At 39.1% G+C, this 22,619-nt stretch overlaps 1 protein-coding gene across 31 annotated transcripts in view; it reads right to left on the reverse strand.

Annotated features, from left to right (window-relative positions):
- The window catches only part of LOC135207482 (protein abrupt-like), a 322,624-nt gene that overhangs the window by 262,246 nt on the left and 37,759 nt on the right, over positions 1-22,619 (reverse strand). For 16 of the 31 annotated variants that reach the window (XM_064239264.1, XM_064239262.1, XM_064239252.1 and 13 more), the window contains exon 5: positions 14,421-14,505. In XM_064239264.1, the coding sequence (XP_064095334.1) occupies positions 14,421-14,505 (85 nt within the window). Of the gene's footprint in view, positions 1-7,331; positions 8,709-9,719; positions 10,075-14,420; positions 14,506-22,619 lie in introns of those variants that run through there. The other 15 variants (XM_064239266.1, XM_064239263.1, XM_064239253.1 and 12 more) reach the window with 3 other exon arrangements.

A 22,619-nucleotide genomic window follows, 5' to 3' on the forward strand; every position in this document is an offset into this window, starting at 1 on the left:
ACATATAAAAAATAATTGGAAAGCTTTTCCCTTATTAATTCGAATACAAGATTTTTTTCTATAAGTGATAATCAGATTTTTCTTTATAACTGATAACCATGTCGATATCCCTTATTACAGTATTACTTAAGACAATCCTTAACTAGTCACAATATCACTTTTAAATACATGATCCTTAATTATTTAATTACTCGGAATAATTTTTAATTAGACAATCCTTAACTACTCAGCATTGCTTTTACCTAGACGATCCTTAACTATTCAATATCACTTTTACTTCAACGATCCTTACCTATGCAATATCACTTTGAATAACAGTCAACTATTCAGCATCACTGTAATGACGATCCTTAATTATCCAATATCACTTTAATATTAACGACCCTTAATCCTTTAACTACCCAATATCACTTGACAAGACGATCCTTAACTACTCAAAACATCACAGTCGATTCCAGTTCCTAATGCTATCACATAAAAATGTCTAATCTGGCAGTTTTATTTTTTTTTTTCCCTCACTAAAAAGGCCTCGTGTAGGGAGTGGGGGTGGTGGTTATCTCATCACCCCTCCCCCACCCTACCAGACGTCCACATCTCGTAATCGCCCCCTCCTTACAAATACCTATTTAATAATCAGTCCTCCCCCGGCCATTCGGAGGTCCTTATCTTACTAGTTTCCTATTTCTATAAATTGGCAAAAGACAAGTGTCAGCGCCTTTTGCCGGCAGCTCCCAATGACACATCCCAGATCACAGCTGACTCAACCCCACACCTCGACGCTTATAAGCAACGCCTCCTGTTTGACTCTGGATTTTCTATAAGCAATGAAAATGAATGCAATCTGGCTTGCTTCGTGTGCGACTGTATACTACTTCATGTACCAGGGATTAATGATTTTTCACTTTTTCACTCTTTCTTTCTCCACTAAATTTCTACATCGTGTTCCTAGGTTACTGTAACGTCCATACTTCCCTCGTTCCAGGGCTGGTTTTTAATGACTCGCAAACAATTTTGGAATCCACTCATTCATGTGGAAAATCATCAAGTCAGTCCTACCGTAGTTCCAAATATGTCCTACTTGGCTAAGCTAAAGACCGCTCCCAGGGTAAACTGACTTTTATTCAACTTCTATCGGAAAGTGAAGAATTATGGGAACATAGGACCTAAATCAAAACGGTATGTTCAAAACACATTCAATGGTTGCTTCCTGCATTTCCACCTGTTCCTTTCATATGAGATCAAGGAATGAAAATTTTGCTTTTCTAACTGGTCTCCTCCTCGCGGTTTCCTTTACAAACGTTGATCTTCATTTTGACTTCCATTCATTAAAAACGATGCCAAACATGTTTAATATGGTCCTATCTGAACTATCAAGACGTACATACAAATTTTAATCTAAATCAACTTTATCAATCGCAATCACTGATCAAATTATCGATTACAAAATTCACTTAGTTTTTTCTATCAAAGTTCCGACGATAGAATTTACTATGGCAAATAATCTTCAATTAAAAATTTTAGCAAAGAAATCATTCATCTAAAAGAGCACCATTTTCCATAATTTATCCCTGTTCAGTTCATCGCTTCATAAAACATTCCATTCATTACATACAATGAAACAGAAACTGGACAGCTTATCAATTTTACATTTCAGTAACAAAAATGTTGTCCCTGTGTTTACGTTAGGTTAAATTTTAGATTACCTACAATAACTAACCCCGGTTCAAACATATTCAGAGATTACATAAAAATTAACCCGTTGCTCTGGCCATCTTAAAGACCAGATCATCGACCACATAATTATGGATATTAGTACCATGTTCCCGTGAATATTCAACCAAATTCCAACATAGAAGCCACGTAATCAACATGAATAACATTCTCTCTCGACAATGGAAGGCAGTTCTTTTCATCTTCATAGTGACACACGAATCAAGAAGGCATTCTACCCTCCTCAATAGGTCTGCTAACTACACCAGTCAAGAAGAGGGATGTTCACCGCACAAACTTTGCATTCAACGTACATTCTGCGTCAAATGGCCCCAACTAACATGATTGAAAAAAGAATACACCGATATTATCTCATCACATGTCGCCCCACAAGGTGACGCAGGGCCAATGTAGGGTCCGTGTTTCTTGAATTGCGCAGAGGTAGCCATGAGTACAGTTTTTTGTGTATTACACGAAAGGGCACAAGAGGTGCCACCTGATGCCACCTTCGTGACAGGAGAGAACTTAACGTTATAAACATCATGAGGTTTCGGTATCCTTCATCACTGGATATTCAAGACACAGCGTAAATACGATGCCGTTTAGTCTCTACAGTAAAATAAAGTTGAAAAAAAGTGGTGTTAGTTAACTTTCACTCAAATAGGAACATCTACCCCTGGGCAAGGCTTTATATATATTTTTTTTCTCTCCCCTATTCTAGAGGTCTTCCTTTCATTCATAAAGACCAAGGATAGATACATACATCTGTACAGTCCTTTATGTACACCTGTACGCTTCATTACTCTGCTTGCAGAATTACACGCATGCCCGCATAGGAACCAGTAAGAGCAACATCTGTTTATGAGTAACACATGAAATCAATCGCAATAGAGATACGTCATAGTAGTAGTAGTAGTAGTAGTAGTAGTTTTAGCAGCTATTAGATCAAAAGTAATTAAGTCACTGTAGCAGAAAAGTGACAGGATGCAACAGCGTATACAAAAAAAGGAAAGTAGTTTCCTTCTAGATTTCTCTTTAAAAAGACATTTTATCAAATGTGGTTTCGAGTGTTTTTCTTATAACTATTTAAAAAAAATGTCTTCATTGAATGTGCTCTCGAGTTCGTTAAGTCTTTCTTATAACCATAAAGAAAAAAATCTTCCTTCATCAAATGTGTTCTCGAGTGGGTATGTCTTTCTCATAACCAAATAGAAAATCAGTTTTTTTTTTTTTTTTTTTTCATCAACTGTCAAATGTGTCTCGAGTGAGTTATGTCTTTCTCATAACCTAATAAAAATTCAAGTTTTATCTCTTTCATCAAATATGTTCTCGAGTTTGCGTGTCTATAACCAAAATAAAATTCAAAGTTTCTTTCTTTCTTTCTTTCGGGTTATCCAAACGAAGACGACGGCAATCGAACACAAACAGGCTGCTGAGTAGTAGAGTAGGAGTAGTAGTAGAGTGACTAATAGCGAGCAGCGGCGCGGCGGCGGCGGCGGCGGCGGCGACTACAGTGGTGCCGCCATTAGAGAATTCGCAAGGGTAGGCCTCTGTGGTAGGTATAGTGGTGCTTCTGGAGCGCGTTCTTAGTTTTGCACATGCTGCCGCAAATGGCGCACCGGTAGGGCTGTGTGATCACGTGCCGGTCCTCTACGTGCCTTAAGAGGCTCTGTCGCGAGGACAGCCATTTAAAGCAATGAGGGCACTGGTGCTGTTGTTGTTGTTGTTGCTGTTGTTGGTGTTGTTGTTGTTGGAATTGGAACGACAACAGTGATGAAGGACTGGTTGGTGTAGAAGGGGTGGTTGTTGTGCCTGTAGCTGACCGGCCTGAAAAAACAAGAAAGAGGCCCAGGTCAGTTCAGGTCGCAGCAGAGCCAGGCTTCTAGTTTTTTTTTTTTTTTTTAAGGAAGGCAACATATCACCTTGCCCTACTACACACGGCTGATGACCACCGTCACTCATTAAATCATTTCTTTAGCAAGGGAAAAACGAGAGAGAGAGAGAGAGAGAGAGAGAGAGAGAGAGAGAGAGAGAGAGGAAAATATTTCATAGTGTAGTGTAAAACAGTACCATATATAGCAGCAACAGCAACAGCAGCAGCATTTCGGTGCCATACCCCCTTGACCACTTCACGAACCCTTTTTTCCTTTGCTCTCGCTCAACGCAAGGGAGTTGGACAGCCTACTCCGAGACAGACATACAGTTCCGTTACTTTTATTATTTTTATTTTTGAACCGTGAATTTGTTTTCAACCGTTGGGACAGCCATCTGAATGGCTAGCTGTAGCAACAGCAATATATAAATCAATATATAAATATATACTATAGCTGGTTTCTTCGAATTGGCCATCATGTAATAGTAACGTCATGGACTAAGATAATTAAAAATATATATTTTTCATTCAGTATATTACCGTGCAGTCTTCAGTTAAAAAGGTGAAAAAAATAAAATAAAAAATTGAATACACGACCCTTCTTTGGGGGCCACAACACATTTCAAAACAATAAAAAATAAATGGAAAAGCTTCTTAAAATTTTAGGTGCAAAGAAACAACACATTCCTGTTTATACTGAGTATTTTATTGTATATTTCTACTGTACAAATACCCTGTACATGTGGGTTTGTGATTATGTAGTGTATGTTTCATTCTTTATAATATACATACATATAATCTATATATGATCAACATACATTGTGGAGGTATATGACATGAGGTTTTTGCGTTTCCTGGCTGTCTTTGGCACCTAGGCACTAAATGTTATAGAGCAGTGACTAAAATAGCATCATCTATATAAATCTCATTTGATCCCTCATTCTTGTACGGCAGTGGCTTCTTTATATAATGAGGTTGGGCTGGTTTTCTGTTTACATCATCATACAATAGTTTTTTATATATATATTTTTTTTTACATTTTACAATATTCAATGTGTCGTCCGGAGGTTGATGAGGAAAAAGAGGTAGATGCGATTTCTCAAGTGTAAAGGGAAGGGGGAGGGGGGGTTGGTGTCGGTGGGTGGGGGGTGTTCATTACTGTACATTATTGGGGCAAAAACAGGGGAGACTGGAGGGAGGGGAAAGTGGGAAGGGGGGGGGGGATAATTGTGACTGTCGAGTAATACTGTAGGAGGTATATATGTTCACAATCATCGTAACAATCATAAATTAAATAAATAAATAACTAACTGCAATAGTAACAAATGTGATCAATCGTGTTGAGGTTGACGTCTCCATTAGAAAGATTGACGTGAAGAGTGCGTTTCATCAAGTGTCCGAGCGTTCAACCGTAGTATTTATTATGTATAAAATGTATATATACAAATTGGGGGACATGAGGGGGAGGGGTGTGTTTACCATTTCTTGTTTTTTTTTATATAATCTATCTGAGAGGGAATTGCCTGAGACCATTTTCGCTGGTGGTTTGTTTGCCACGCAGCACATACAGAAGAATAATAAAAGATACAAGACAAAAACAATAATAGTAATAAAATGCCATTTGTATAGGATAACAGTGGACGTCCTGCTGGTGTACTTTGAGGTTGTATATAGACTTTTTTTTATTTATTTATTTACGAGTGAAGAAGAAGCCCTTTCTCCCCAGTAGGCTGCAGCAGCCTCGCCTTTTGTCATTGGCATCAGAACTCTTTAGAAAGTCTTAAAAGTAAAAAATTATATATATCACTTCGTTTGACGTCATCAAATGTAGCCCCAGCAGATTGGCTGCCGCCTTAGAAAAAGCATCCTGACTCCGTCACGAATTCCGTCACGCCTTAATTAAGCCTTAAAATTACAATCTGTCACCCAATGTAAAACCCGTTAAAAACTGTTCTCTTTTGGAGGTGTGTATATATATAAAAAAATCCGCCTCGTCATACCCGGGGCCCCCGAAAGACCATTACAGTTATTGTTCCTGAGACTATATGTAAATTACAGCAGCCACTGAGTAGGGGAAGCGACATTTGATGACGGCGAACGAGTTCTCTCTCTCTCTCTCTCTCGTCGAAGAGGAGGAGGAGGAGGATATTCGAGTGAGCAGCACAGCGGCCGTACATGGATTGAAATGACGTGTGTGTGACGTGTTACGCGAGGCCGCAGTCTACAAAGGAAACTTTGGGTGGGTGGCAAGACTCCCTGAGATCCCCACGCAATCATTCCACTCGTAGCCTGAATTGAATTATTTATTCAATATATCTTGTTGATTACATAAAGCAACAACCGGAGGTACCATAGTTTTCAGTGAATATTTTCTTTATATTTTTTTTCTTTCTTTGTTACTACCACAATCCATCCAACAGGAATGAAAATAAAAAAATACTAAAAAAACATCTGCGCCACTTCACTACACAACCTATAAAGTAGTTCTCTATAAACTAATCAGGTAAAAATACCGGTAACACAGACACTAAAATCGTTCTTTCTCTTTTAGTGCGCTTCCTTGGAGGTTCCTTCATTCAAGCTGAAGTCACAACACTATACACTTGTTCGATGACAACATCGAAAAGTACTTGTACAAGACAACGACGAAGAGAGAGGGAGAGAGAGAAGAGGCCCTCTCGCAATCTCTTCTTCTTCTTCTTCTTCTTCACACTCTCCTGAACACCTTTTGTCTTACTTAATGGCAAGTATGCAGCAGCAACAACAAGAGTCTTTTCCCCTAAACTCCTAAAAATACAGACCATTTTTGGCTTCAAGGTAATGTCAATGACTTATATAAAGAAAAAAATAAAAGCGAGCGATTTACATCACACGTGCGGCTTTCACCGTTGAGACTTCAGGTGCATAAATTTGATTCATCAGAATACACACATTTATATAAATATACATGTACGCATACATAAGTTTGATATACATACATATATATAAATATATAACCACAAAATGACATGAAATAAACTAGGCGACCCTTCAAAAAGAATCCCTTCTTCACCATTGAGCCTCGGATGAAAACCACCATCCTGACTTTCTTGCTTTCTCTACCTGTCATACCTGTAACACGTAACTCACTTTCTCTCTCACATCAAAACTAAACAGTGGTTGATCAAAGGTTAAAAACAAACAGCCAACAATCTCCGCGCAATCGAGGAGAAAGAGGAGCACCGGCAACAGCAGGAGACGCGTCCAGAGGACTGATCCTCCGTCGTTAGCCGTAAGACCCAGCTGGACCACTGCTGCAATCGGCGTAATATTAACAATACTAAGACACCTGTTGTGTAAGGATACTGCCTGAGGAGATGGCGGCGGCGGCGGCGATGGTGACAGCTGCTGCACGGTCAGGCGTGCAGGCGGGGGTCATCTAGAGCCTGCGAAGCACTGCTGGCAGTGGAAGTAGCAGCAGCGGCAGCGGCGGCGGCGGCAGCAGCAGAAGCAGCAGCAGCAGCAGAGGTAGAAGCGTTCGTCTCGCCGGGTATCTTGCGATGATAGTTACTCTTGTGCACCCGCAGAGTACTCAGGTTTTTGAACGAGAGGCCACAAAGCTCACATTTGGCACTACCCAGGCCCGAGTGCTGGTCCCGTATGTGGACCTTCAGATTGTACACATTACTGAATGTACGACCACAAACCAAGCATTCATACCGGACCTGCCTGCGCTCACGCACCAGGGGGAAAAAGCCCAAACCTGTAACGACAAAACAACACCCTTTACTATCTCTACTGCCATGGAAGGAGCAGTATGATGTGAGGGCATGCAAAGTAAGATGCAGGCAATTCAGGCAGCAGGCAGGTGGAGGAGACACTACTTATATGACTACACAGTCCCGTGACTTATACTGGTAGCATGCTCTCTCTCTCTCGCACACTCTTTCTCTCTCTCTCTCTTCTCTGCACATACGTAACAGAGACAGGGATTCACTCTACGGAACTTCCCTGACACTTGCCACCAAAACCTCCTATTAAACAAGACTAGGATACAACTTCACCCAATCCACCAGTGGTGACAAAGATCATGATAAGGCTACTCTCCAAATCTTCAACAGTGAAACAAGAAGAAGTCGCAAGAAAAAAAGAGGAAGATAATAATGAATAGATATATTTATATATATATATATAATACACCTAATGACTACCAAGATATTTCTCCACATAACGTAAGTATAGACAGATGCCTTACAAGAGAGAGGGACCAATACTACCACAAGGCATTGACAAAGAGGCCGGCTTTAGCTTTCACCCGTATACCAAGCTCTACAGCCTCATGATTTTTACCCTTCTTTCAGATAATAAACTCTTATTTTTGTTTAAATAGGCCACTAAGGGACTCTTTATATAGTTAAATATCTCAACCGTAACCGTACGCTGTACACCGTATCATAATCATAATCATTATCATCATCAATATCACTCGTCTACATCCAATTTCACCCAAAAAGGCCTTGGTGTTAAACACGCATTCCTATCACTGTGCCAAGACCCATTTCAAAAAATACACAACAAGTATCATACAAAAATAAAAAATTAAAATCTTATAGCGGTTGAATTAGGATTATACGAGCTTGCAATTCCATCAAGCGAAAAAAACAATTTGTGTTCCGTCCTAAAAGCACCATTTCATGCATACATCTAATTCTCACTGTCAGCTTATGAAGCACTTAGTGGACACAGTTTGCAAGCATGGCACTGGCCAATCCTACGACATCCTGAGTGAGGAGGAGGAGGTGGTGGGAGGAAGTGGGGGCAGGAGGAGGAGGAGGAGGAGGAGGAGGTGGGAGGGGGAGGAGGAGGAGGAGGAGGAAGAGGAAGAGGAGAAGGTGGTAGAGATGGTGGTGGTGTTGTCAGTTGACTTTGCTGCGGTGATGTCTCTGTATATGCATCCTCAGGCCCGACTGAGTTCTGGAGACCTTATCACACAGGGAACATGGGAAGGGACCATAGTTGAGATGGGCGTCTTTTATGTGCACTCGCAGATTGCCAATAGACGTGTACGTTTTTCCACAGTAGGGACAATGCATGAAGTCCATCATATAGGAGGAGGAGGAGATGGTGGTGGTGGTGATGGCCCTGCCTGGAAAGAAATGGAAACCTTAATGTAGAGGTTGTGAAGGAGTAGGAAGATGGGGAAGGAGTGGGTGGTGCTGGAGGTGTCTATGGTTGCGATGCATGTGTACACGGAGTCCATTTACACTTTTTGAGAACTTGTTGCATAGGTGGCAGATATAAGGTCCGTCCGTCCCATGAACATCACGAATGTGTACACGTACATTGGATACACATGAGAACACTTTGCCACACTGCGGACATTGTGGGCCCACTGACTGCAGTTGCTCACTGACAATTGATGATGGCGGAGGCCGGCCTGCAAAACGAGAAGACACTGCTGAAGGGACCTGTGTTTCAGACACGTACGTAACTTCACAGTCTAAAGCCTGCAATCTTCTGTCTCAGCACTACAGCACACACACACATATCACGACTAGAAAGCAACAATTATACAGTGCTCTGCTACATTCAGCTATTATCACAAGCTATGATCACTACTAATCCACCCCATGTCCACCATAAATTGATTGATTGACGACTCTGCTTCTACTGTATAGTCACTGGTTATCGTATCGCCTGTGATTCCTGTGAATGTGCACCCTTAATGCATTCTTATTTTTGGCCGGCTTGTTGCAAATGGGGCACCAGACTGGGCCACTTGTGGTGTGTATGTCCCTGATGTGGATGCGCAGGCTACCTGCGCAGGAGAATAGTTTCCAACAGTGAGGACATGGCAGGCCCGAGGATACAACACGGCCTGGAAAGAGACCAAAGGCCAGTTCTTAGTCTTTCTTGCGAGGAGGATGAGGAGGAGGAGAGGAGATGGGTTGAAGAAGCTGATGTTAATTACGATGGTGTCTCTGGATGTGCATTCTTAACCCAGACTGACTCTTTGAGGGTTTATTGCAGTGCGGGCACCAATACGGGCCACTATTGTCATGGATGTCTCGGATGTGCGTGCGCAGGCTGCTAATGCACGAGAAGGTTTTCTTACAGAAGCTACACACAACGAACCCAATGTTTAACCTTCCTGTAAGAGAAGATAAGGGGCTCTTATAAATGACTGTTGGAGGTGGTGGTAGGTGTGTTACGGTAGTAAATGGAAGCTGCGGCTGTGGTGGTGGTGGTGGTGGTGGGGGTGGTGGTAGTGGTGGTGCTACTATTAGAATTATGGTTGTAACCCTTCACCTTAATGCCTGGGTGTTGCCTATAGGTGTGCGTCAACAGCGAGTTCTTCGTGCGGAACACTTTGGCGCACACGACGCACTTGAACTGGTAGTATACACCAGAGTGCATGTCGGCTATGTGCTTTCGCAGGTTACTGCGGTGCCTGATAACTCTGCCACAATATGGGCAATACAGGCTTGAAACGTCTGAGGCCAGGCTGGGCCCTGCAAGAGTGAAAACATCCCACTTAGAGAAATTTATAGAGGTGGTAGCCTTCGGAGGAGGAGGAGGAGGGGGACAGGGGCAGCAGCAGCAGGAGGAGGAGGAGGAGGAGGAGATACAGCAGCAGTACGAGTTGCAGTGGTGTAGTAGTAGTAGTTATAGAAGTAGTAGTAGTAATTGTTGTAAAAGTTATAGTAGTAGTAGTAGTAGTATCAGAAAATTAGCAACAGAAGTCAAGCAGGAGTGGTGGTGTAGTAGTAGTAGTAGTAGTAGTAGTAGTAGTAGTAGTAGTAGTAGTAGCAGCAAAGGAGCAAAAATGGATTGACTAATTGAATGATACACATTAATTTTTTCATCCATTTAATTGACAAAACTTACATGACTTTCACATGAACATTTATACAGTACAAATAGATTTATTGCAAGAACAATGAAATCACAGGATCATAATCCTTTGAACGTCATTCCGGACTAGGAAGTTCTTTCATTAGTTTTGTTTTTGTTAAAAGACTGCAAATCGTCAAAAGAGAAAAGCGCCAATGGAACTCCTCTATGATCAATGAGATGCACGAATAGTAAGCGCTTGTGGTGGGTAGTTTTTCTGTACTCTTTTCCTTTTGTATATTTCTTTTAAAATGTATTTACATATACAAGTATAGATTTATAAAGATAGCTCACTAGCTATTTACAATTGCGCCCGGTATTTCATCAGTTTAACATCGCACCATTGGCAGTAACAAGAATAAATAGAAAATGCCCTAAAAAAAAAAAAAATAAAGAAAGACAGGTGAATCCAGGTCGCCATCCCTTCGTCTTCCTTCTGAGGCCAGGTGATTCAACGCACACTACATCACTCCCCCCCCACCACCCATCCCCCCCTCACCCCTATAAAAAAAAAAAAAAAAAAAAATGTGCTACACTCACTCGCGATTTCTCACCCTCTCTCTCTCTCCACAATAACAACCCCTCTCTCTCTCTCTCTCTCTCTCTCTCTCTCTCTCTCTCTCTCTCTCTCTCTCTCTCTCTCTTAAATATATAATATAATAATCTCTCACTTCTCTCTCTCTCTCCCTTCTCCAATAAAAAAAGAACGAACCCCATCAGTCTTCGGCAATTTTTAAAAAAATAGAATGAAAAAAATGTATATATATATTATTATAGAGTCATCACTGTCCCACTACTTCTTTTTCTTGATCATGTCACAGACTTTGATGGCCGGATGTGTCTCTAGGAGGTGTTTGGAGAATGAGCGGCGGCAAAATGTGCTAAAGTCACACACTGTACAACTGTAAGGCCGATTGAAGCGCACTTTGATCCCTCCTGAAACGGTAGGAAAAACCGGCAATCAGAGTCTGACCTCCAACAAATGGCCTTTTTTTTTTTGTATTTTTTTTACTGTGTATATTTTTTTCCTTAAAAATGTATTTCTCTGGGATGTGTGTGTGTATGTGTATACAAGTGTAGTGCGTGTCTGTCTGTGTCTGGGCGGTTGTGGTGGCTGTGTCATTTCATTTCATTTTTCTTGAGTTCCCCTTACCAGTCTGTGTAATGAAGTAATACTGACTTATTTTTTATCTATTTTTTTTACTTATTTTTTGGACTTGTGTTAGCTTCAATAACGCATGAAAATCCTTACTGAGGACTAAAGCCTGCTGTCACTTGATTAGGTAGATATATATATATATATATATATATGATAATTTAGCTTTCCTTTATATCAGTTCATTTTATATAATATATATAGATATATGATATAAAAAGAGTACGATATTCCTGCAGGAGGCACATATGAGACTCGGGCTAAAAACCTTCGTCAAGATGATATATATATAATAGAATAGAATAGTATATGCATGTCAGGGTTTTTATTTTTATTTTTTGATATTTTAACTTTTTTATATATATATTAAAATTTGCTTTTGCAAAATGAAAGTTTCGGGATTGGTGTTACTTGTGTCACAGTTCACTCTACACAGGTGCAACTGCCATTCACCTACCTGCTTATTAAAACAGCAAGTTGGGTGGGTACAAGCATTCTTCGCTATATGTATGGATTTCTTGTTTTTAATCTCAACAGAAACAATTTACCTTTAAAGTGATTCAAAGAACAATTTTTTCTTGAATGCTGATCTCAAAGCGAATTTGTAAATTTCAAAGAGGGTAATTATAAAAGACTTGAACAAAAGTCATCTTTCCAAAACTGATACATTTTGACTTGGGAAAATGAGAAAAAAAGTTATGGACACACAAACTCCTCGAGGAGCCAGCTTTGCCTTCAAAGATTGGAATTGATGATTCTATATGAAACTCGCCATGGGAAAAAACAAAGAAAACAAACAAACTCACTGTTTTAAGGCAGTTGCGTGAGGAGCATCATCTCTGTGGTCCCTCTCTCAGTGCGTGAGAGACAGACAGACAGACAGAGAGAAAGGGAGAGAGAGATGATCCTCCCCGTGGGTTCACTTACTTCTCTATATGGTTAATGTATGTATCAAATGGACACTACAAGCCAAACACCATGAATAAAAACAGATAATGAATGTATGATAATGATATATGAATTTCTGAGCCAGCATCCAGGACTTAAACATAGGCAATATATGGAGAAATAATACAAGAATAGTAGTAGTCATCATAGTAATATTGGACTAATCATAATCATAAATGCTAATGGTGTTTGGTCATGGCCCAACCAGTAGCAAATGCAACAAAACAAGACCGCAAGGATCCCAAAAGAAGGAAGAGAAGAAAGATAGAACTACAATAAATTAGATACGAGCCTATATATATATATCATATATATAGTCCAGATGGGATGTGAAAACAAAATACATGGCCAGCCCCATTCTCTTTTGATATCTTTCCTTTTTTTAAAAAAGAAATGGAATGAGAAGAAAAGAAGAACAATATAACAATGACCACCAATAAACTACTTCCTAAACTATGCAAGACAGGAGCTGATTGGGCCATTTTGGGAAAAAATTCTCTACATCAACATAAAAAAATAATACATAGGAACTAAATATTATATCAAACTACAATATTCAGTTCATGTCCATGAATAAATCAAGCAATAAATGGTTGGAAAATAGGCAGAGTCCATGGCTTTACCACTACATTTCCTGCATCAACTTACAGTACTTGAATCAAAATACGTAAGTGAATTACAATACTTGAATCGAAATACGTCAGTGAATTGACTTCACACGGAGAGTTTGAACTGTGCAAGACCACTTTATATATACACATATGGCTAAGCACATACACAATGCCCATTCACCATGACATATGTATAAATATCAATTATAATAAGAACGACTGATTGAAAACAAGTCTGGCATATCGGAGACGCGTGAGTGTGTGCCGATTCGACATAAATACACCAGAGGAATGACTGATGCCCCGAACTGGACGAAGAGGGAAAAAAAAATTCTACGGTCGACTAGTGTCGATCAAGCCATAACAAAACTCGACCCCGTTTGAATAAATGCTGACGAAAGCAGCGTCCCCATCAATTCTCCCTCACGGACAACCCCCTCCCCCTTGAAAGCCCTCCCAAAAACATTCTCCTTGATGATTGCTATGTTCCTCTGGTATGCAAGCAACTCCTCCCGCCCCTTAAACTTTAAAATTCTACTCTCGATGTCTCCCCTCACGAGGCGCCACTGGTCTTGCTTTCAATCATTCGCCTGGACCTTTACAGTCTTTGATCATTTGAATGACTCAGGGAAACCAAACTGATACCAAAAGTCACTGAACTAATCAAATGCGTTGCTAAGTCCTCTAAACTAAAAAAAAAAATATATAATAAAATAAAAAAATAAATAAAAAAAATTCTTGGTGCAACATACCAAAAGGCAAAACCGAACTCAATTTCAGTAAACAATCTCAAACGATATGCCGATGGTACTTCAAAGCAATGATCGATTCATTTCAATTGAATGTCCGAAAATAAATGTAAAATAATATTCAAACTAAAGATTCCGCTCGAGTCTACTGACAAAATTCAAACATTTTTAAAATCAACAGGCGCATAAAGAAACAAATGGGAAAATTCTCTAAAGCAAATAATGAAGTGTCTCACGATGAAATTTTGAATTACCGTTAAATTTACCTTTATTGCTGAATAATAATAATAATAATAATAATAATAATAATAATAATAATAATAATAATAATAATAATAATCGTATGCGCACTATAATTCTACAATACCTAAAAAATGCAAATATGAAAAAAACTGAAGCCCGGCTAAAAATAAATAAATGAAAAAAATAAAACGAAACAAAACACTAGAGAGACTGTGAAGGTCCAATAATATCAACAGAGGCACCGATTTCGTACATACCTTGGCTGGCATCTTGACTAGCAGCACCTTGTGACATGGAAGGACCCGGCAATGCCGAGATCCCCGGAGGAAGGCCTGTGAAAGAACCCAAAGGAGAAAAAAAGCCATTACTCATCTAGTCCGACTGTAAGGGGGTCAGTCAACAAGCATAGGCACAGTGTCTAGTAGCCAAGAAATTGAAGGGGGATAATGAAAGACACTGTTCCAGGGAAAGAGCTCAATATTCCGAATCAAAGGGACATTAGGCTCAGTGTCTTCATTGTCACGCAATTTAATGGATAATGATGGACACTGTTCTCGGGCAAGAGTTCAATGTTAACGTTAAGCAAACTATTTGATATTTAACACCTAGAACGAAATCATCAAAATGGGGTTAATATTTTTTTAATCCTTTACAGACAGAATAACAAGTATGTACCAAATGTATATTTAGTTTAAACGTTTCCCTTCAGAAACAGCAAAGCAAAATACCTCTCAAAAGATCAAACGATTGTATCAGATATATTATATACATATAAACAACAAAGCACCCTCATACATTTGCTACACTAATTAATGAAAAAGGAATATTTTATCTTAGTCAATCCCTTATTGACAGAATAACAAGTATTTAAATGCAAGTTTAAATGTTTCCCTATAAGTATATTTATATATAATATATAATGATATATATATAATTATATATTATATAGATAATATATAATAATATACATACATACATCATACATACATACATACATACATACATATATATATCATATATATATAATATAATATATATAATTATAATATAATTATTAATTAATATATATATATATACATACATACAACATACATACATACATACATACATACATATATATATACATACAAACACACACACACACACAGCTTCCTAATCATTTTACACTTGGCCATAACACGAATTAATCATAAGGGAAATTGTCTTCATCAGTTTCTCATTGGCAGGATAATAAGTGAATAACTAAATACACGTTTGAAATGTTCCCGTAAGAAACGGCTGGGAAAATTGACTAAGAAACCACTAAAGCAAGCACATGAAGATATAACTGATCGAATATTAAGTGTTTAATTCCAGCCTAATACATTTCCTACTTAACAAAATGACGACATAAAGGAAATTTTTGTTTAACAATCCCTTACTGACAGCATATCCAGTAACGACAAAATGCAATTGTAAATGTTCCCTTTCAGATACGACTTCTTCTTCTTCTTCTTCCTAGCTTAAACCCATTTTTATATGGGGTCGCCATTACGAATGAGTCGTCTCCATCGATTTCTGTCTTGTGCCTCGTTCTCATTTATACCTTTCAATTCCATATCTTCCCTTACACAATCACGCCATCTCTTTCTTGGTCTTCCCTTCTTCCTTCTACCCTGCACTTCCATTTCCATCGTATGTCTTCCAACATGACGTTCCTCCCTTCGTAACAGGTGTCCATACCATCGAAGCCTTCCTTCCTGTATTTTCTTCGATATTTCAGCTACCTTTGTTGATCCTCTTATATACTCATTTCTAATCCTATCTTCCCTTGTTACTCCCGACATCCATCTCAACATTCTCATTTCTGCTACATCCATCTTCTTCTCCTCTGTTTTCCTCATACTTGCCGTTTCTGTTCCATATAACATTGCTGGTCTGACCACCGTTCTATGGAACTTTCCTTTCAATTTCAGAGGGACCTTCTTGTCACAGAGGACCCCTGATGCAGACCTCCAGTTATTCCATCCTGCCTGAATTCGGTGTCTCACCTCTTGGTCCATGCTTCCACTATCCTCCAATACGGACCCTAAGTACTTGAACTTCTGTACTTTCTTTATTTCTTCCCCACCCAATCTTATGCTACTTCCACCGTCCTCAGTAATACTAGAACACATATATTCGGTTTTTGATCTGCTTATTCTCATTCCTCTCTCCTCAAGTGCTGCTCTCCACTTCTCCAACCTCCCCTCCAACTCCTCCTTCCCCTCTGAACACAACACAATGTCATCCGCGTATAATATGCACCATGGCACTGCTTCTCTAACATCCCTGGTCATTACATCCATCACGATGTTGAAGATGAATGGGCTAAGTGCTGACCCCTGGTGTAATCCAACTCCTATCTCAAATCCATCCGTCTCACCAACACTACTCCTCACTCTAGTATACGCATTCCTGTACATCTCCTGAATAATTCTGACATACTTTCAGATACGACTAAGTAAGAAATACAACTAAGAGATCAATCGACGGCGTCGGATATAAGAACAAAAAAATTTATTCCGATTCATTTCTTTCCGACATACTGTTGCAGAAATATAAACGACTACCTGCAACCTTTGTAATAAATACAATGCGAGACAGCTTCCCATACAGATACAGTGCTTACTTTGCATTGAAATCCCCGACCTTATCTCTGACAGAACACCCGATATCACAGAACAATAAATCTCCAGAAACTCCTGACAAGTTAATTAACGAGCACAAACACATGAAACTGATCCTACACCCTTCCTTCTGTAGTAACATCAACTCTTGAAAATTCCGGAATACATCTGTATTTGCAATATGAAGAATTGCACTTTTACTCACAATATGGAGAAAAGCACTTTTATTCACATCTCAACGTTATGAAATGCCGTGATGGCCGTTTTATCAATTAAAAAACCTCGCGAATGCGAATTAAATGAGACGGCATGTCACTAAAATATCAAGGTAGCTCGTTAATGACCACTCAATAGAAAATATCCTAGGAAGTTTACTATACGGCGGTCACGCTGAACAAAAGCGAACTCCTCTAATTCAATAGGCAGCCCAACAAAACCTTCATCTCTGAAACTATACACATACATACAGACATGCGCCAAGGGATAGCTGAAAAAATTGGATATGTTATGCCCAGGAAACTATGTCTAAAAGATTATGCCGATTATTACGAGAATAAAGCTCAGATAAATATTAAGGGTTAGAAGGCAGGCTAGTGATAGTTATGATGACATTAAGGAAATTACGAAAGTTCCCTATGCATACGAGACGACGAAAGGGAGATGGAGATGACATGGACGTGTCCTTCTATAAATAACCCTTGGGAAAATAGTACGAGGTTGGTTCAGCTGGGATTCTGTGGGTAACTGAAGAGTTGGAAGAACCAGACCAACTTTGATGAGAACTGTGAGTAGGGAGGCAGGCGATGAGTCTTGGAGGAATTCCAAGAGTCAAGTGGCGATTTATGGAAGATTAAGCGCAATAAAGGCACGAGTGGTGGAGTGTCAAGAACGGACAAGCACAGATAACCACTAAGAACCGGCAGACTTTAATTAACCTTGAACTCGGATTAGTCATCGGTCAAGCAACGTCCACCATCAAATTTCCTACTATTCCCCAACTCCGACTTCTGATTGCCCAACTTATAGTCTATAACATCGCTGTATCTCATGTTTACGATTATTCTATGCTTAAGATGTCCAATAAATTCCAGATACATTCCAGAATTGTTTAATTGGGAATGACTTCCACCCAAAGGGAATTACAATCCAGGCCGGTGCAGGAACACCTATTTATAATTTCCTTTGGGTACAAGTTATTCCCGAAGTACAGTGAATTCAATCTTAAATGATATTCGTGCCTAATATTTGCGACTATAAAAAAAAAGTCACATAGCATACATATGTATTTTTAAGATTCGAGTCTAAACCGACTACCATAAGAATATCTTAGGATCAGCAAGCGTGCAAAGCCACAGAAATTTCCGATGATAATCAACATCTGTCGAAATTCCACAGGTTTAAAATACAGGCTACGTCTCAAAAAGTGCCTGTCGCAGAACCCTAATTTGTACTAATACAGATTTCTCTCGACTGCAAGCAACATGAATGAAAAGATAACTTTCAAAACGGACCCAACTTGTGCAATTTCTCTCTCTCCCTACGTAATACTACCAATGACCCTGAAAATTTGCTTAATACTATAGACAAATGAACTGGTAGAGATTTCTAGTATTACACACTGATCACATCTGCCAAGGTACACTAGGTATAGCAGAGTTACTCTGTACATAACAGCCAAGGTAAACTAAGTAGAGCAGTTAATCTGTAATGTGTAGAATGGATAGTCTTGATGAAATACCTCTAATACCAGTTACACATGTAACAGCATACTCTGACACAGTGTATAAATGGTACAGAAACTCTCATCAGATCGGACCAATCATTCGATCACATCACCATCAAAATTCCAAAGAACAACTTCCCTTCACTATTTTAAACTAGTCTGTATCATCGTACTTTCACTTTTCAAAAGAATAACCTCTTCTACATCCTTCCTATACACAGACCGAAACCACTGCAAGTTATTAAATCAACGAACCAAGTCTGCTTTATCGGTCAATACTCTACCGAGAGTTCCACTTCCAAAATAATTTGACAGGGACAAGTATTTTCACTAAATATTACGCCATTTCATAATCGCATTCACGGCTGGGAAAGCTATACACATGCTTTTTTTTGTCGCTATAATTCTTGACAACATTAAAATGATTGTTTACACTCCTTAACAAAGCTATCTAAGCCCCTAGCCATACGCTACCTTGTCAGAAACTTCTTATAAACCAGGATTAATAGTCTCCCGATCATACTGAATTCCCAAGTGAGCCGACTTTTCAAAATGTGCTTGGAAATGCTTGGAAATCTTTTCCCCGACGATTCCTTCTGGTCATAAGCAAACACTTCCCGGATTAGCAGCAGCTATGGAACGCTCAACACAAAGGACTCGCTCCAAAGCGATTGCAGTGAATGTCGTACATAACAACCAGCTTAACTGACCAGCTCTTCCATTTACACCAGGATTAATATAGTAAAGGGTTAGACCGTCCTATCGTTACTGCGCATATGTGTGACGTCATTGGTAGGTGGCCATAGAAGAAAGCAAATAATTTAAGGGTCACTATGGGAATTGTTTGCCCACACCCATTCTCTATCTCTTTCACGACCTTGTGTGAGAGAGGTTCCCGTTAATCGCCAGATACTGGAAGATAAGTTTCCTCGTTCTTCACTCTGATGACTTATTTTTACCTGAACCTCAGTCAGATCAGCCACGTGACGTCATGCGCGAGATTGTCCTATTTTGGTCATTATAGGTCTTAACCCTGTACTCTATTAATCCTGATTTACACTCTCCTTACCCTCTTCCAGAAACTTCGTAACCTCTCGTCTACACGTGACCAGATTGATTGATTGCGAGCTATCTGGCGTCACAACTCGTACCTGGGTCACCGACACACGTGACCAGAAGACCATAATTATCATCGAGAAGCGAGTCGGAAGTTAAGATTATATCCGGTACTGTACGAAGAAATTATCGAAAAGTCTATAGATATGAAATACTGACGAATGCCAAGCCTCTCAAATGGCTGCTAAGCCTTTCTAAAACCCAACATGAAACATCCAAGTCTGATTAGGTTATTCAATGCAAAATACCACTGCACGGACTTGGAAGAAACGAATATTTCAGGCATTGCAATAAACGTATTGCATCTGCCTCCACCATTGCCGAAATGTGTTTTTCATTCATACCGCGAAATACATATTTCTTCCACTACAAACTAAAAGCGAGAAGAAAACGAACACGCTATTACTAGCTGCCCTGTAAATTTACTATTAACAGAAACACATTTTGGTTTAGGTTTGGCTATCAAATTCGTGACAAGAATGTGTTTATAACCAACCATAACAACAATTGTATTTTAATCACGCCACGGATAATATCTGGCGATTTTTTTTTTTTTTTTTTTTTTTTTTTTTCGGTCAACGAAATAATACAGAGGAAGGAGGGAGGAACGAAAGTGAGAAGGAAATTAGAGATATCTACCCGGTTCATAAAACATCCCTAAAACTTCTTCCCAATGAGATTTGGCTTCGAAATTCATTCATCATCGTCACCTTTTCAGTCTTTTTACATGAAGAATTCGACCCATTTAACTGCTTTGAATGACAGACCATTAATCTATAGTTAACTTAAATATACAAAAATAAAAAAATAACTTTTAATATCAATGATCAACAATAATTTTTTTTAAATCCCCGATTTGATACTGAAACTTAGGATTGGCTTAAGCCATAAGTAACTATCTTTTAAGTGTTGGCTTAAGCCATAAATGACTCTTAAAAAAGGGGGTTGGCTTAAGCCATAAATGACTTTTAAAACCTTAGGGTTGGCTTAAGCCATTAATGACCATCTTTTCAAAATAGGAGTTGGCTTAGGCCATAAGTGACTTTTAAAACGCTTTATTTTGCCTTAAGTCATAAATGATCATCTTTTAAAACTTAGGGTTGGCTTAAGCCATAATAACCAGCTTTTAAAAACTTAGGTTTGGATTAAGCCGTAAGTTAATCTTTAAAAACTTGGGGTTGGATTAAGCCATAAATGACTTTTGAAATCTTAGGGTTGGATTAAACCATAAACGACTTTTTGAAAACTTCGGGTTGGATTAAGCCATGAATGATTATTTTTTTCAACTGTGTTGGATTAAGCCATGACTATCTTTTTAAAACTTAGGGTTTGGATTAAGCCACAAATGACTATCTTTAAAAACTTAAAGAGTTGGATTAAACCGTAAATGATTATATCTCTTTTAAAAACTTAGGATTGGAACAAACCGTAAATGACTATCTTTTAAAACCTTAGGGTTGGATTAAGCCATAAGTGACCATCTCTTAAAAACTTTGGGTTGGCTTAAGCCATAAATGACTATCTTTTAAAAACTTAAGGTTTGGATTAAGCCACAAATGACTCTTAAAAACTTAGGGTTTGGCTTCAGCCATAAATGACTACCTTTCAAAAACTTATGGGTTGGATTAAACCATAAATGACTATCTAAAAAAAAAAAAAAAAAAAAAAAAAAAAAAAAAAAAAAAAAAAAAAACATGAAGACTTTACTCAAGGCCTCCTGGACCAATTTTCCCAAAGATACCAAACTGCTTTCACAAGTGAAAACGAACGTAACGATGCGCAGAACATGAATTTCAAAGCCTTAGAAAATACACCCCCTTCCACCGGAGTCTAGGTTCCATTCCACAAACGTACCAAATTAGCTCGAACCTAACGGAAATTAATACTTCCCGAAGGATAACAGTTAAAAGAAACATCATTTGTTTGTATTTTTCTTTTCAGTAAGAGAAAATATTCCGAATCTATCTCAATTCTATTATTCCCAGGGTCACATGAATTCGAGTTTCCTACATCACAGTTCATTTCCGCACCTTGCGACATAGTATCCAATGAAATTTAACCCTTCATCAGTCCTGAAGCCTAAATACATGTGACAAATTTTATTCATATCTGTCAAATTCGTCAGGATATAATACTAATGGTCGCGCCTGACCCAAGTCTGGGGGAGCTGCATTGAGATCAAAGTCCTTTCTCAATAAATAACACAAAACTTCCTACATGATTTCAACAACCAAAAGGCCCCGTAATGAGATGTACAATCTAGTCTAGGAAGAATAGGATGCGCAGGAAGGGGAGGGGAATGAGGGGTGAAAGTGGGGGGTAGGGGCAGGTTGAAGGAATCTACGAACCTCATCCCATTAAGACTAAACCCATCCCCATCTTTGCGACACGGAAAATCCTGGAAATGAAGATGCCTCCATATTACGGGAAAAAAAAACATGTCACAAACTCAAGCAAGCTTTATGTCTCATTCATATCACAACTAGGTTCAAAAAAAAGGCAACCATCGTTAAGCGGAAAACGAATCTTTGACCACTTTTGGGTTATTGTATGAGGATCTGGTTAAGACTGTAAGTAAAGTAGGTGACTTCTATTCAACCTGTTTACCTATTTATGACGTTTGTTTGTATGTATGGTGTTTTTACGTTGCATGGAACCAGTGGTTAGTCAGCAATGGGACCATCGGCTTTACGTGACTTCCGAACCACGTCGAGAGTGAACTTCTATCACCAAAAATACGCTTCTCGCGGCCACCGAGGTGGCAGGCCAAGACCACACCGATCACGCCATTGAGACGCTTTTTATGACGTTTGTGCGATATGTTGTCGTCGCGTTTGTCAATAAGTTTTACTGTAGCGTGGACGTACGCTTACAATACCAAAACTAGAACTCGTTACCTCAAACTCTTCCACAAAATAGTTCAGGTGTACCACGGAAAAGGAAATTTTATAGTTTAGGTGTATCACGGA

The sequence above is a fragment of the Macrobrachium nipponense genome, chromosome 32 (assembly GCF_015104395.2).
Source record: "Macrobrachium nipponense isolate FS-2020 chromosome 32, ASM1510439v2, whole genome shotgun sequence".
NCBI lineage: Eukaryota > Metazoa > Arthropoda > Malacostraca > Decapoda > Palaemonidae > Macrobrachium > Macrobrachium nipponense.